This window comes from Pseudoliparis swirei, chromosome 6, assembly GCF_029220125.1.
Source record: "Pseudoliparis swirei isolate HS2019 ecotype Mariana Trench chromosome 6, NWPU_hadal_v1, whole genome shotgun sequence".
In the NCBI taxonomy this organism is placed as follows: Eukaryota; Metazoa; Chordata; class Actinopteri; order Perciformes; family Liparidae; genus Pseudoliparis; species Pseudoliparis swirei.
The window spans coordinates 10,060,876-10,074,698 of NC_079393.1; the positions used below are offsets into that span (position 1 = coordinate 10,060,876).

The window sequence follows — 13,823 nt, forward strand, 5'->3', positions numbered from 1 at the left end:
AAAGCTGGGATACATCTCGGAGTTTACATTTTATTCCCTTTTTCCTGGATATTTTTAGAAAGCAAGCGATGTGCTGTGTCTTTGAAATTGTTTTAAATATGTACACGATGACAACGTAAAGAATAATCTGAAGTGCTGTGCTTTCTTCCTTATCTCACTTTCATAATGGATATATTCAGCCTGGCAGACAAACACAAGCCTTTAATACATTATTAGTAACCATATCCTCTTCTCAGAATGTTGGAAGTTTCACAGAGAAACTTAAGACTAACTTCCTGGGATTGAGGACAAGGGCTTAAGAGTCTGTCATGATTGTGTGCCGGGCAGGATGAAGAGAGGCAAGGCCCCGTCCTCCAGGAGAGCTGAGATCCAGCAGCTGTACCAGAGCTACGCCTCAGGGCAGACCGTTTTGCCGGCGAGCGCTCTCCTCAGGTTCCTCCACCAAAAACAGATGGAGCTCACCGCAAACGAAGAGACGGCAGAGGGTTTGATTGATAGATATGAGATTGAAGAGACAGGTAAGGGAAGAGAGAGCGGCGTACCACGTCAGACTGCGTGCTGCTCATCACTATGGGTAAAGAAAAGCCTCTACTCTTTGAGGACTAATCACGTCATAACTTAGTTGGAACAGAAGCCGAGGCTTCGGCTCCAGTGGTCCCAGGCTGGAAGGCGGAGGGGGTTGAAATGACAGAAGGAAAATAGAAGAGAAAGGCACGTCAGTGGACTAAGAGACCAGATGTTGTTCAGCGTGCAGCCAAACAGGGAAAACACAAGACTGACAACTAGTCCTCACTGTATTTCACTTCATGGCCTTTGAGTAGGATACTTTGTTTAAGAGCCGTTTCCAGCTCTTCTAACACCTGCATTGTACCATAATTGCACTGCATACTATATTTATTTGAGAATTTACCTGAATACAAAGGTTGTTTTCTATTAATAGCGTCATACTTGCTGAATTCCTCTGAATTTGCACCAGAATCTCACAGTGAACTGATCGAAACTGCTGAACGTAAAAGCAGCTGCACGGGGTTTAGTCTCTCGGTGCTTTTCCTGCTACGATAAGCACAAACTTTCTGACTCGAAAAAAAAGTCACTTTTAAGATCAGTGATTGGATGTTTCTTGCAGTTCCCTGGGAGTTGAAGTTTACTTCTCTCCTTTTGTGTTAGTGTGTATGCAGTCTAACACCTTTGAGTTCTAAATCAGAGAACCAGATGTTTCATTTAGCTTGCTCGTCCTTTGGACCGAAAAGTCAGTCGGACTAGTTTTATAACCCCAGCCTCCTTATTGTTAATTTCAACTTGATGTTATAATAGTAAACGTAGTAACGCAGTAACTTCTACAAAGTAGCTTCACGAGGGAGCGAGTTCGAACAGACATTCATGATGCCCAAAAGATGAATTCCAATGTTTTAGGTAATCCCCTGACTTTTCATCTGGCATCATCAGGTTGGTTAATGACAACATAAATACCATCAAAACAATTCCAACACTCTCAGATGTGACTTGTGTTTGTTAGCCAATGTTGAACACGGTAATATTTGCTAAACATGTCACGTTCATTGGTCGGCTACAACCGGTTGCAGCCTCACAGAGCCACTGACATGACTGATGACTCTGAGCCATGATTCACTGGAGTTGTTTAAACTTTTTACCAACAGGAACAGAGCTCCAGTTGGCTCGTGTCGTCCACTCTCTAAACTCTAATTGTGACTGTCACTTACAGTGTGACTCTGCTCCTCCTCTTCCAGCCAGAGAAAGTAGGTCCATGACATTTGAGGGTTTCCTCCGGTTCATGGAGTCCAAAGACTGCTGCGTGTTCGACCAGGCCCACACGTCTGTGTACCAACCCATGGACCAGCCTCTCAACAACTACTTCATCTCCTCATCACACAACACCTACCTGACTGGAGATCAGCTCGTCGGAGAGAGCCACCTGGATGCCTATGTTTGGTAGGGAAGAACAGTGACAACTGGACAGCTTGTGGTCTTTATGATAACAACGTATCTGCTAACTTTTTAGAAGAAATTAATCTGCTATTTAACGAGGGTGAAGAAAACCACATTTAAAGATAATCTCACTTGGCCACCCCTCAATCCACTTAGACCTTCTCTCTAAAGTCTCCTCCCCACACCGACGTGTGTGTTATCAGGATCCTCTCATTTCATTGACCCACTCGTGTGCTGAGGCACAGTGAATTTGCTGTGGTCCCTTTATGGGAGCATGAAGTGATTACAAAAGGGGCTGATGGCAGCAGAAAGGTGTGTTTATGGTCCTTGTGATGTGCTGAGAGCCGCCTGGTAGAGTGGAAGCCTCCAAACCAAAGCTGTGGTTTACTTAGATAATGGATTAATCATATAGAGAGGAGAGCCACGTGTCAGGAGGAAGAGGTGGCTTCTAGAAAGCCCACGACCTCGCAGGTGAGTGCAGAACCAAATGAATTGGCCAGATGCATTTGTTGTAGGAACAATGATTCACAAGAGCCTCTTTGTTGTGAAACCAACAACTGACAAAGAATGGTGAAATCTGAAGGTGCTATTGACTATGTTTTATTATTATTGACTATTTTACTAATTCAAACAATGCTTACCGACGTAACACATTCATAATGCCCATTTGAAAAAACTTTCAAGAAATTGTTCAAAATATTTTGGTAAATACACTTGGTTGCTTTCTTTATGTGAGTCAGATGAAAAGGTTGATACTACTCTCTAAAGTCAGGCCATTGTTAGCCTAGCGTAGCAGACAGACTGGTGTCTGGACATGAATGATGGAGCTGGAGTCAGGCCATTGTTAGCCGAGAGACAAGCGATACACCCACGTTTATAAAGTAAAAAATCAACATATTGTACAGTATCTTGTGTTTTTAAAGTGGACACAAACAAAAAAATACACCAACAAAAAATATGTCATGCTACTTGCTTGCCAGCTCTCCTACCATATTCGTGCTGTCAGAATGAACTCGTTCACCTGGTAATGTTCTGGATTTGTATCTCACTGATATTCCCTGTGTTATTCTCCACCTGCTATTGCTCTCCCTAGTCAACTGTATGTTAATCAAACACTAATGTACAATACATAGAAAAGATTACAAAATAACCAAAATATCATAAACAATTTACGAGATGAAGAGGCTGAATCCCCAACAAGCAAAACCGTCCCACAGTTAAAATGTCCGGAGTAAAAGAGTGATTTAAATTTACATGAAAGTTTTAAAGAAAAAATAGAATTCCCCCGCCCCACCTTTCCAGTACCAACAGAATTTTAAAAAAGCAATATCTTATAGCACCAAGACACCATCTTTTATAAAGAAATCCAAAAATAGAAATGTAGCAGCACCATTTGAGGAGCAGATCGGACGAAGAAGCGTTACGATTAAATGAGTAGATTTCAATGTTTCCCCCAAATGATTCACATGTAGTAATGTGCCACTTGGTTCGGATGGCTCGAATGTGTGCGTGGAGGAAAGAAAGCTCAGTTTGTGCTTCAACGCTAACCTTCTAACTTCTCATGCAGCATCCAAAGTGCTTATCATAGCCTTGCCACAGCTAAGTGTGTGTACATGTGTCTCAGTATGCACGTGTGTGTGTGTGTGTGTTTCTGCGGCACAGTGCCCTGAGGAAAGGATGTCGCTGTCTGGAGATAGACTGCTGGGATGGGCCAGACATGGAGCCCATCGTCTACCACGGCTACACCCTGACCACCAAGATACTATTTAAGGATGTCATCACCACTGTGGAGCAACACGCCTTCGAGGTAACAGCTTGGAGTGTGTTACATATCCTGGAGGAGAGTTGGCTTCTGCTCCATCGCCGCCAGGACTCCCTACTTAGCAGCATTTGCTCTAATTAATAACATCTCTGCTCATAATGCTTGGCTTGCAAGTTGCGTTTGATTCAGGCCATTCTCTGTGATGTGCCGGGAGAATTTAGAGCATGCGGAGAGAGAGAGAGCAGTAGATCTAGGTTGATGCTAATTGCTGGAAATAGAGTTTAAATCATGATTTTTTTTAAAATGTGATTCTTTCTTGACAGGTGTCTGCCTACCCGGTGATCCTGTCATTGGAAAACCACTGCTCCCAGGAGCAGCAGGAGGTCATGGCCGAGTACCTCATCTCTATCCTCGGGGAAAAGCTGCTGAGGATTCCCTTGGATCACCCAACCACCGGGGACCTCCCTGGCCCTAATGTAAGAAAAGAGAGAGTTTGACTGTATGAGAATCAGAACCAGGATCTGCGTTGTAACGTCGCAGCTGCCGGTGCACTGCAGTGTCTGTGTGTATAAATCCTCATCGCCTGTCACTGCAAGGCCAAACAAGGAGGAATTGAGACCCTTCGGTCGTCACAGAAGGCCTCATTCGTCTCTTTCTGTGCCTCTCTCCTCCCCGGGGGAACAGGGGTAGATGGCACGCCTCCGCCAGATCCAATGCGATGTGGTTGATCCCACAGTTAGCAGCATGCGGAGCCACTTGAGCTGATTGTTGGTTTAGATTCCTCTGTTCGGGTTCAGACTTCTCCAATTAAGGCGTCGGCCTAAACCCTTGACTGAGCCAGTGGCTTGAGAGATGCTGCCACAGTCTCTGAGGTTTATTGTCGATGACGAGGAGGATGAAGGCTTTTTCTCTGTCTGGCTGGGGTTTCTCGCTGCCTCAGACTTCTGACTGCTTACAGTTGACAATAAGGAATGAAATGTGTTTCAGCCTGAGTGTGCATTTAAGATTTTCTTCCCCATATTTTTCTTTATCTTCATGACTTAGGAAGTGTAGGCTGAGACAGGAGCCTCAGCACTAATGGTTTCATCTCGGCTTAACCCCCAGAAACTTACATTCTGAAGCAGTGTGTCACACTCGTGCAGCTTCACACCCAACTCACCATCCAATTATGAAAGTGTAATCAATATGCAACTCTCAAAACTGTTCATTATCTTTTTCTCCACTATGAATCATTTAGATCAAATGCTTTAAATACGTTTTCATTCTTTTTATACTGTAAACATGAGCACATTTCTTTCCTAAATCATGTCGACATAAGCAAAGCCTCTGTTCCAGCTCTCCAGGCGGTAGTGTTATGCAACGGCAATGAACAATTAAAGAGTGCCGCGCCAAAGGCATCTCTGGAGCTGGTGATTTTCATACTATATGGAATGTTATAGGTTGTAAATGTCGAGGGATCTGTTATTATTTTACATATTTTGCCTGTGCATACATTGAAGCTGACAGAGGGACTTCCTTCCGCTTGGCTTCCCATGGAGCTGCTTCCAAGTCCGGATCAGAACGCTCTTCTATTTTTTACTTTTAGCATATTGCTTCTCATCTGCATAGATAGCCTTATGGAATAAAGCGGACTAACAGATTTGGTTCCAGGGCGGTGAAACATAACAGCGTGCGTTTGATTCAGTGCTGCAGTACACCTGCTGCTTTCTGATGTGGGTGTGGCTACGGCACGACTCTTTGAAGAATAGCATCTTTTTGACAAATCAGAGAGGGGGCGGGGATGTTGTGTTGTTAGTTTCTTCAGTTTGAGGATGCGGTAGGAGGGACGACTCAGAGTTTGCGGTGTGATGGTGAGTGTAGGTGCTATGATGAAGGTACCTTTGCATTTATTCATGTGTGAATTCTCCAGGACCTGAAGTATAAGATCCTCGTCAAGAATAAAAAGCTGAAGGCTCACATTGAGACTGAGGGCGCCGCAGGGACAGAGGTAGAGGAGAGTGTAGATGATGAGGATGAGGAGGATGAGGAGGAGGAAGAAGATCATCAAACCAAGGCAAAGTTCTGGTCTCCCAGAAAGGCAGGGTCAACGCCGAAAGTAAGTCAGTTAGATTCAGGAAGACGTCTCAACACCATTTGTCGCCATTTGGTGATCACTCTGTTTGGTTTGTCCTTGTCTCTACCCGTAATGTATGAGCAGAAGAAGAAGGTGGCTGTGGCAGAGGCTTTATCAGACCTGGTTGTGTACACCCGGTCTGTCAAGTTCCACAGCTTCAGTCACTCCAAGGACAATCAGAACTACTGGGAGAACACGTCAATGGCAGAGAAGAAAGCTCGCAAGCTAGCCAAAGCCTCAGGTAACATGTTGAATCTATGTGAAGTGAAAAGGGAAGTAATAAAGAATGTGTCGAATTAAATTGCAGATATCACAAAATGTCATTTTTGATGAGCGCAGCAGATCCACATGAATTATTACGAGCTCAAAGGACAAGTCTCTGTAGGTCCTCTGTGGATGAGAAATGCAATTACATCTGGCGCCATAAACCTCCAGAATAGAGAAAGCATATTGAACATGACATATGCGACACAGGGGAGTTCTTATAGGGAATAAAGCACAACAGCACAGGCCCACACATGTACGTTGTACTCTCACCGTTGGAGAAGTGGAGAGAGCCCACGGAGGGTCGAATCAACTGACAATCAGTTAAGCTGTCATCGGCTGCTGTGCGGCCGCAGACTAGAGAACCAGAGTGATGGAGAGAAGTGACATGTGCTCCTGATGAAGAGGAGGGACACTTCCCAGACACACAGCTGCATGATGGGCTTGTTGCCTTGGCAGGGCCCACGTCTCCACTCTGCTGTAGATACGAGGAGATGGTACGACTCCACACACACCGGCGCCGTGTGCCTTTAGTCCAGAAGGAAGATAATTATCACGGTATTGAAATTGACATTCCACATGAGGCTATTTGACTTCTGACACTATTAAAAAGTGACCACAGAATCACAGGAATGACATCTGGGAGGTTTGAATCAGGGGACTTTCTGATTAATCGGCGACCTTTGACCTGTGAGTGTTGTGCGTCCTCTCACCCAGGTGCAGACTTTGTTCATCACAACCAGAAGTTCCTCAGCAGGATTTACCCAGCAGGCTCCAGGACGTCTTCCTCCAACTACAACCCTCAGGAGTTTTGGAACGTCGGCTCACAGCTCGGTGAGTCAGAGAGGGCGAGTACACGCCACTCTCACTCACACAAACACACACACACACACACACACACACACACACACACACACACACACACACACACACACACACACACACACACACACACACACACACACACACACACACACACACACACACACACACACACACACACACACACACAAACACAAAAGGATATATAGATAGATAGATAGATAAATACTTTATTAATCCCCAAGGGGAAATTTGTCGTAGCAGTAGCAGCACCAATAAACTAAACACACGAGAATAAAAAATAAAATATAAAAAACGGATGAAAGATAAAGATGTATACAAGTGAAAGATATCGATGTATACAAGAAGTATACAAAGTAAAATATAAAATAAAATATATATGTATATATACAACATATATGCATACACAATACAATACTAATGACTACAATTAAATTAAATATAAAAATATTAAATATAGACAGTGTGCAAAATGCAAAGTGTGTGTATGTGTGTAGTGTAAATAAATGAAATGTGTGAAGTGCAGATCAACATAGTGTAAATATGGAGTTATAAAGAGTTATATATTGTGAATACAATGTCTCCGATGTTATGACAACTTTTTTGCCAAGATATTTAAATTTTGGTCAAAACACCAATTGGGAAAAAGAAGTTTCCTTTGGTTTCATCGTGTCAGCAGTTCTCGACACACACTGAACAACCACCACAATCCATAACAAGCTTTTGAAAGGGAGAGAAATGCAATTCGGAAAGTCAAATTGTCAAACTTCAAAGGGAACCAGCGGGCCAAGTGTCCTGTCGATTAGCAGTGAAAGAACATTTCATTCCAGTCCACAGCCTGAACATCTCATCTGTTTCCCCGGAGCAAGTCCTCTCCTGGCCCTTATCACACATTTCCTAAATTGATTTTGCAACCCCCCAAATGTGTTTTTTCTTACCACATCCTTGTCCCGGTCACAGATAATGTTTAAGTCCGGAATGAGCATTGGGCTTGACTCCGTATCTCAAACCTTTTGCTCCGGAGAGTAACTATTATTAAAAAAAAATCATTCTTAAACTTTACACCAATACGTGCTCACTGCTTACCGAGAACCTAAAGTCTCAACCCTGATATCTGTCTGGCTCCGTCGCTCCGTCTGTCTTCACACCTCCTCCTGATTGGCCTCCGTCGCTCGCTCAGCCGGCCCCCGACTCTGACACGACGCCCTGCTGATGCTGAGCAGCCTGTCGATGTGCAGATGGAGAGCGTTTGCAGGGCACTGCGGTAAAAAGCAGCAGCAGCCTGGAAGGATCCATTACAGTTAGATGGGCAGAACATCCATGGGACCCTGTGACATACACATACAGTGGGTACGCAAAGTATTCAGACCCCTTTAAAATGTTCACTCTTTGTTTCATTGCAGCCATTTGCTAAAATCCAAAGAGTCCATTTATTTCTCATGAACTCAGCACCCCATCTTGACAGAAAAAAACTGAAATGTAGAATTTTTTGCAAATTTATAAAAAAAGAAAAACTGAAATATCACATGGTCATAAAATTAAATAAAATTAACTTTTTTGATTTGAGCAAATGGCTGCAATGAAACAAAGAGTGACACGTTTAAAGGAGTCTGAATACTTTCCGTAACCCACTGTATATAAAAGGAAGCACAAAGATGGATTACAGTGTGTTGTTTAAAAAAAAAAAAATGTTGCATTATCGGATGCTGACATTGCCACATTCACATGTCTGAAATGTAACTGCACTCCTGATGTGTGTGTATGTATCACATGCCAACACAGAGCTGTGCACTGCAACACTCCCACTACAGATGCACGTATTACACAGGTAATCTGATGCAATGTTTGCCATCGTTGAGGAAACAAGTCAATATATAATTAAATTCCCTCCTGCACGATGAACAGAAGGTATGCAGGAGATCATTTTATTGAGACAAGTTTGAGGCATTCTCCATTTTTATTCTTGGAAAAAAATGTTGTCTCAGCTAATGTTCAGACATTGTGCCGTGGTGTGTTGCAGTTGCTCTCAATTTCCAGTCTCTGGGCTTGTCTATGGACCTTAACGATGGCCGTTTCCAGGACAACGGGGGCTGCGGATACGTCCTGAAGCCGTGGGTGCTCATGTCCAGTGAGAGGAGCTTTGACCCCAGCTGCAGCCAGCACGGCCTCAAACCCACCAACCTGCTGCTCAAGGTACAGCGCCGAGCGCCGAATAATCCACTCAGGGTGGATTTATGGATTAAGGTGTCATGTTCCAGGGCTGTGAGTGTGCATGTGTGTGTTCGTCTACGCCTCACACTTTAGAGGCTGTGCAGAAGAGCTCATCTTACTCTTAGCCTCCAGATAAATGCTTTCCTGCCGGATGCTGAGAGCCAATAATAACATGAATCTCCCTGAGATAGTCTCCGTTTAATTAGATTACCTCCTTCAGAAAGAAAAGGCTAAGGAGAGGGGTGACCCAATGCTATTAGACTAGGGAACAATAAATAAATCATTTTATTTTCCATTCTTTTAATCATGTTAGTGTACAGTTGTAATGTACTGCCTCCACCTGGCTATGAATGAGAGTCCCGTCTCTTTAGCGTGGCGTCAGGGCGACTGTCGAACACAAGCTCTTCCATTTACTGCCACACCACAGTCGTATCTCATGTGGAACATAATGGTGGCCCTCGAGAGACATCTTAGGCTTTGTACTGCAAAGACAATATGTGGAAATGCCCGAGGTCACATGGGGACACACTGCAGAGGTGGGAGACGAGGGAACCTCTCACTCTGCGGAATTCAGTCTTATGAACGGCTTTGAATCATTTAAACTGCAAATGTGGTTTTGTTTTTCAAAAAAAAAAGATTTACTAACTTGAGCTCCGTCAGTTTTGTAGCTTAAAAAAAAAAACTGACAATGGCGATATCCTTTGCTTTATACAGTATTTATTATAGTGTAATTCTTAGTTGTTGCTGTTGTCTGCTGAAGGAAATACATCCTGATCAGACCCTAGTTCATCATGATGGATGAGACGTTCTCTTCTAACACGACACTATCCAATCACAGTGCATGAACGATAAAAGTGGTGCGCTCTGTTTTTGGGTGTCCCTGGAGACACCCTACCTATATTTATTCCCATCATCATTCTGGATTATTTGATCACTTCAGGGGAAATCCTGCAATCTTGACTCAGCTTGCAACTCAGTGCGAATAAGAGTTATGAGTAGTGTAACTTAGATGGTAGGGTTGAGTTTTCAATCTTTAAACAGTAAATGACGCATCTTTCCCCTTCAGCTCTCATGAGTCTATTTAGCATAAAACTGTCAACCACAAGCTATGGATTGTTTTTCAATAGAGAATCTTGCAATGACAACTCTACAGTTGGACCATTGTAACTGTGAATGAGCACAGTACCGGGGGTTTAGTAGCATAGCTGGAAACACACTGTAATTTTGGGCCGGACACTGTAAAGCTCCATCAGTGCCAAGCGGGGCATGTCGCGATAAGTGCATGCAGGTTTGTCTTTGATCAGATCCGGGGAAGAGGACGGCTCAGTGTGAGAGGACTGCAGATAAGCCGGCCTCTCTCCAGACTCGTGTAATTACAGCCCTCTCCCCCGCTCTTCTCTACTCTTACCGGCTCTCCGGTTTTCTCTTCTCTTTTATATGTGCTGTTCTTCCCTGATCTCAATGACCTTCTCATTGTGACCATCACAAATGCATCTCTGTGTGTCCCTCCGCAGGTGATTAGTGGGTCCAACCTCCCCATCTCCAGGAGCGGCAAGGCTCTGGACTCCTTTGTCCGAGTGGAGATTCATGGGATAGCGTCTGACTCGCGCAGGAAAAACACACACACTGTCAAAAACAACTGTAAGTACTGCCAGACCAACTGGATGTGGCCTTGTTCTCGAGACACAGCTTGACTGACCCAGTTTACTTTTACTTTAATCATTCCGAGTATTTCGTCATAGTTAGATGAGCCTTGTTGACTGAGCAGTGTTTAACTCTCAATTTTTTAGAAATTAAGAATTACAGAAAACATAAGATTTGTGGATCCTATCAGAAGCTGATATTAATTGTGTGTGTTTGTGGGCCATGTATGTTCTCTCTGAGTTTTGCCGTTATGACAGTTCCTTGCATTGTTAATGGTGCTGTTGTGGCTCAAATGCATCAATATTAAAATAGTACCATAGGAGTAGAGAGACTAAAGTCTGCAGCCACGCTCTGTGAGGCTGGACTCACTGCAGGCACAGCGGTACTTAACATTGGTGACATGCTCACAATGACAAAGCTCATGTTTACCATGTTTACCTTCATAGGTCAGCGTGTTAGCATGCTTAACATTTGCACGAGCACGCCGATAGTTTTGCAGGTATTTGGTCATCAGCCATATTTAACTCTTTGAGTCACAAGAGGACAAGTCACGGAGTCACGAAGGAGGTCAGAGCGATTCTGGAAACCGTGAACACTCAAACTAAATGTCGCGTAAATACATCCATCCACGACTTATTAAGTGTCTACAAACATGCAGCGAGCATTGCGCCCTCCACTGGTTTTATACTAACCGATGCAGATAGAGTGACATCTTAAAACATGCTTCATGCAAGTGAAAACATGGGGAACCCACTGGATACGAGTGGATACAGCTGTATTTTTTCCTTCTTTTTCTTCCTTTTAAATCTATTTCCCAGTGAGCTGGTGTTGGGCTTCTGAGAAGTGTGCTGATGAGTTTCTTCAAAATGTAAAAGTGGAGTTCCTTTGAAGAGAAGTCTGTCATGCACTATTGAAACATGGAGCAGCCATTAACTGCCTCGTGCATGAAGTGCTACACGGATGTTAAGCATCAATTGGATCCTTACTCACACACACTTGTGTGCTCAGAAGTATGACATCAAAAACATTAAGAACCACTAAGACTGGTTTACTATAGTATATAATAAAACGTATGAAAATGAATGTTGACAATTTACTGTTAGCAGACTTTCAATTGTGTAAATGAATCCTATAGCCGTCGAGCTTTTTGACAGACATTTCAGACAGATAGAGAGAGAGAGAGAGAGAATACTTATGCATAGGCATAAATCATAAAATCATTACACACTATGAAACCGATACGGTCACATGGTGAATACTAATGAATGTGGACTGAGATGAAAATTTGGATGCAACAGAGGAACTTAATAAATTTGTTTGGAATCATAAATGGATGAAAAGCTGCAGCAGAGGTGACTCTTCAGTTATCTACGTCTGCGTGCCTCATTTGTGAATGTTCAATTACAACCAGATGGCACTTCATGTATCATGTCCTCCTGATAGGGACGCTACGGGGGGGGGGGTCAGGTAATCAGATATGTTCCTCGATGGATGTCAATGTCAGGTCCAGACTGACTGAGACATTCACTCCCTCCACGATGAACTGTCAGAACATTTCCTCAAGTTCCACCCTCTAGGTCTGAATTTAAATGTAGGTAAATACATGCCGGGCTTATTATCAGCCTCAGCTGTACTTTGTGTTTCGTGTAAATTAGTTAATCTCAGCATTCTAACATGCTGAACTAATATGGTGAACATGAGAAACAATATACCTGGTAAACATCGGCATGTTAGCACATACACACAGCCTCACACGGCAGCTAGCGTAACGTGTGGTCCTGCTTCACAAAAAGTTGATTAAATGAAGTTGAACAAGTTCCTCACAGCTGTGTCTGTCCCTGCACCTCTGGAACTTCTTGCCGTAAGGCGTTAGTACACGATCGTTAAAATAATACAACTTTGTGTAATAAAAAAACAAAAAACCCCACAATAACAGCTTTCTGACTTGATAACAGGAACAAGCTGAACCTAACACTGATGTTATCGTCCTATGAAGATGACTCAACTTGTCGTCTACTTGTTGCCTGATAACACATCCACTTAACAGAGAGCAACATCATCATTGTGTTTCTGGTTGCCAGGTGAACTTCAGTCACATATATATTCTCTTTTTGCTCTGATTTTGGTCTCCATCAGCTCCTGAGAAGAATATCGACAATATTGACTCAAGTGAACTGCTTTATTCTAACTGTCATTACAGCTCTGAGTCCTTGCTGGGATACTGACATGAACTTCAGCATCAGCGTCCCCGAGCTCTGCCTCATCCGCTTCTGTGTCCGTGAGCAGACCGGCCTCCTCAGCAGCGAATTCGTGGGCCAGTACAGCCTGCCCTTCACCAGCCTGAAGAAAGGTGAGCCACAGAGGCAGAAGGAGCGACAGAGGGCGGGGGGCCGGGAGTCAAACAAAGGGCTAAATTACACCAGGTGACATTGTGTGACCATCATTGTATTTCCCTTCATGGGCAGTGTCAGCATGACTGAAGGTCGGCTCAGCTCTGTGCTGGAGCTTTATGGCAATGCTTCTGTTTATGAATATATATATATATATATAATGCTCTTGTATTAAGCGGCTATACATACATTTCTTTTAACGCCCCCCTTCCTTCTCCACCTCCAGGCTACCGCTGGGTGCCTCTCCGGTCCCGAGACGGCTGCAGCCTGGATCCAGCCTCCCTCTTTGTCTTTGTTTGGTATTCCTAAAAACAGCTCTCCAGATCAGACTCTCACTGACACACACACACACACACACAGCTCGGCAACAGACAGAGAAGCGTGTCTGATGCTGCAACAACATCAACATAAATGTATAAATAAATCACAAACAACATTTCTGCAGATATAAATACCAGTTTTATTGTCAGAAAATAGACACGCTCTCTCTCGACTGCGGAGGGAAAAGACCAGAAGACTCTAACGAGGAACAACTCCGCTGGCATCACTCAAGTGGTGGAGAAATCCCTGGAGGAGGATATTAGATTCTTATCATTGAATTAATAATTGATGTAAGTGCAATTATTGTGGCATATTTGATCACACATAA

At 43.6% G+C, this 13,823-nt stretch overlaps 1 protein-coding gene across 1 annotated transcript; it reads left to right on the top strand.

Moving 5' to 3' along the window:
- Window positions 1–328: 328 nt before the first annotated feature.
- Window positions 329–13,510, top strand: LOC130195366 (1-phosphatidylinositol 4,5-bisphosphate phosphodiesterase zeta-1-like). The gene is made up of 11 exons (XM_056416854.1): window positions 329–518; window positions 1,749–1,950; window positions 3,610–3,754; window positions 4,033–4,185; window positions 5,619–5,804; window positions 5,904–6,063; window positions 6,804–6,920; window positions 8,950–9,122; window positions 10,655–10,781; window positions 12,985–13,134; window positions 13,401–13,510. Exons 1-11 carry the CDS (start codon window positions 329–331, stop codon window positions 13,481–13,483), a joined length of 1,686 nt encoding a protein of 561 aa, XP_056272829.1. The 3' UTR covers window positions 13,484–13,510.
- Window positions 13,511–13,823: the final 313 nt, after the last annotated feature.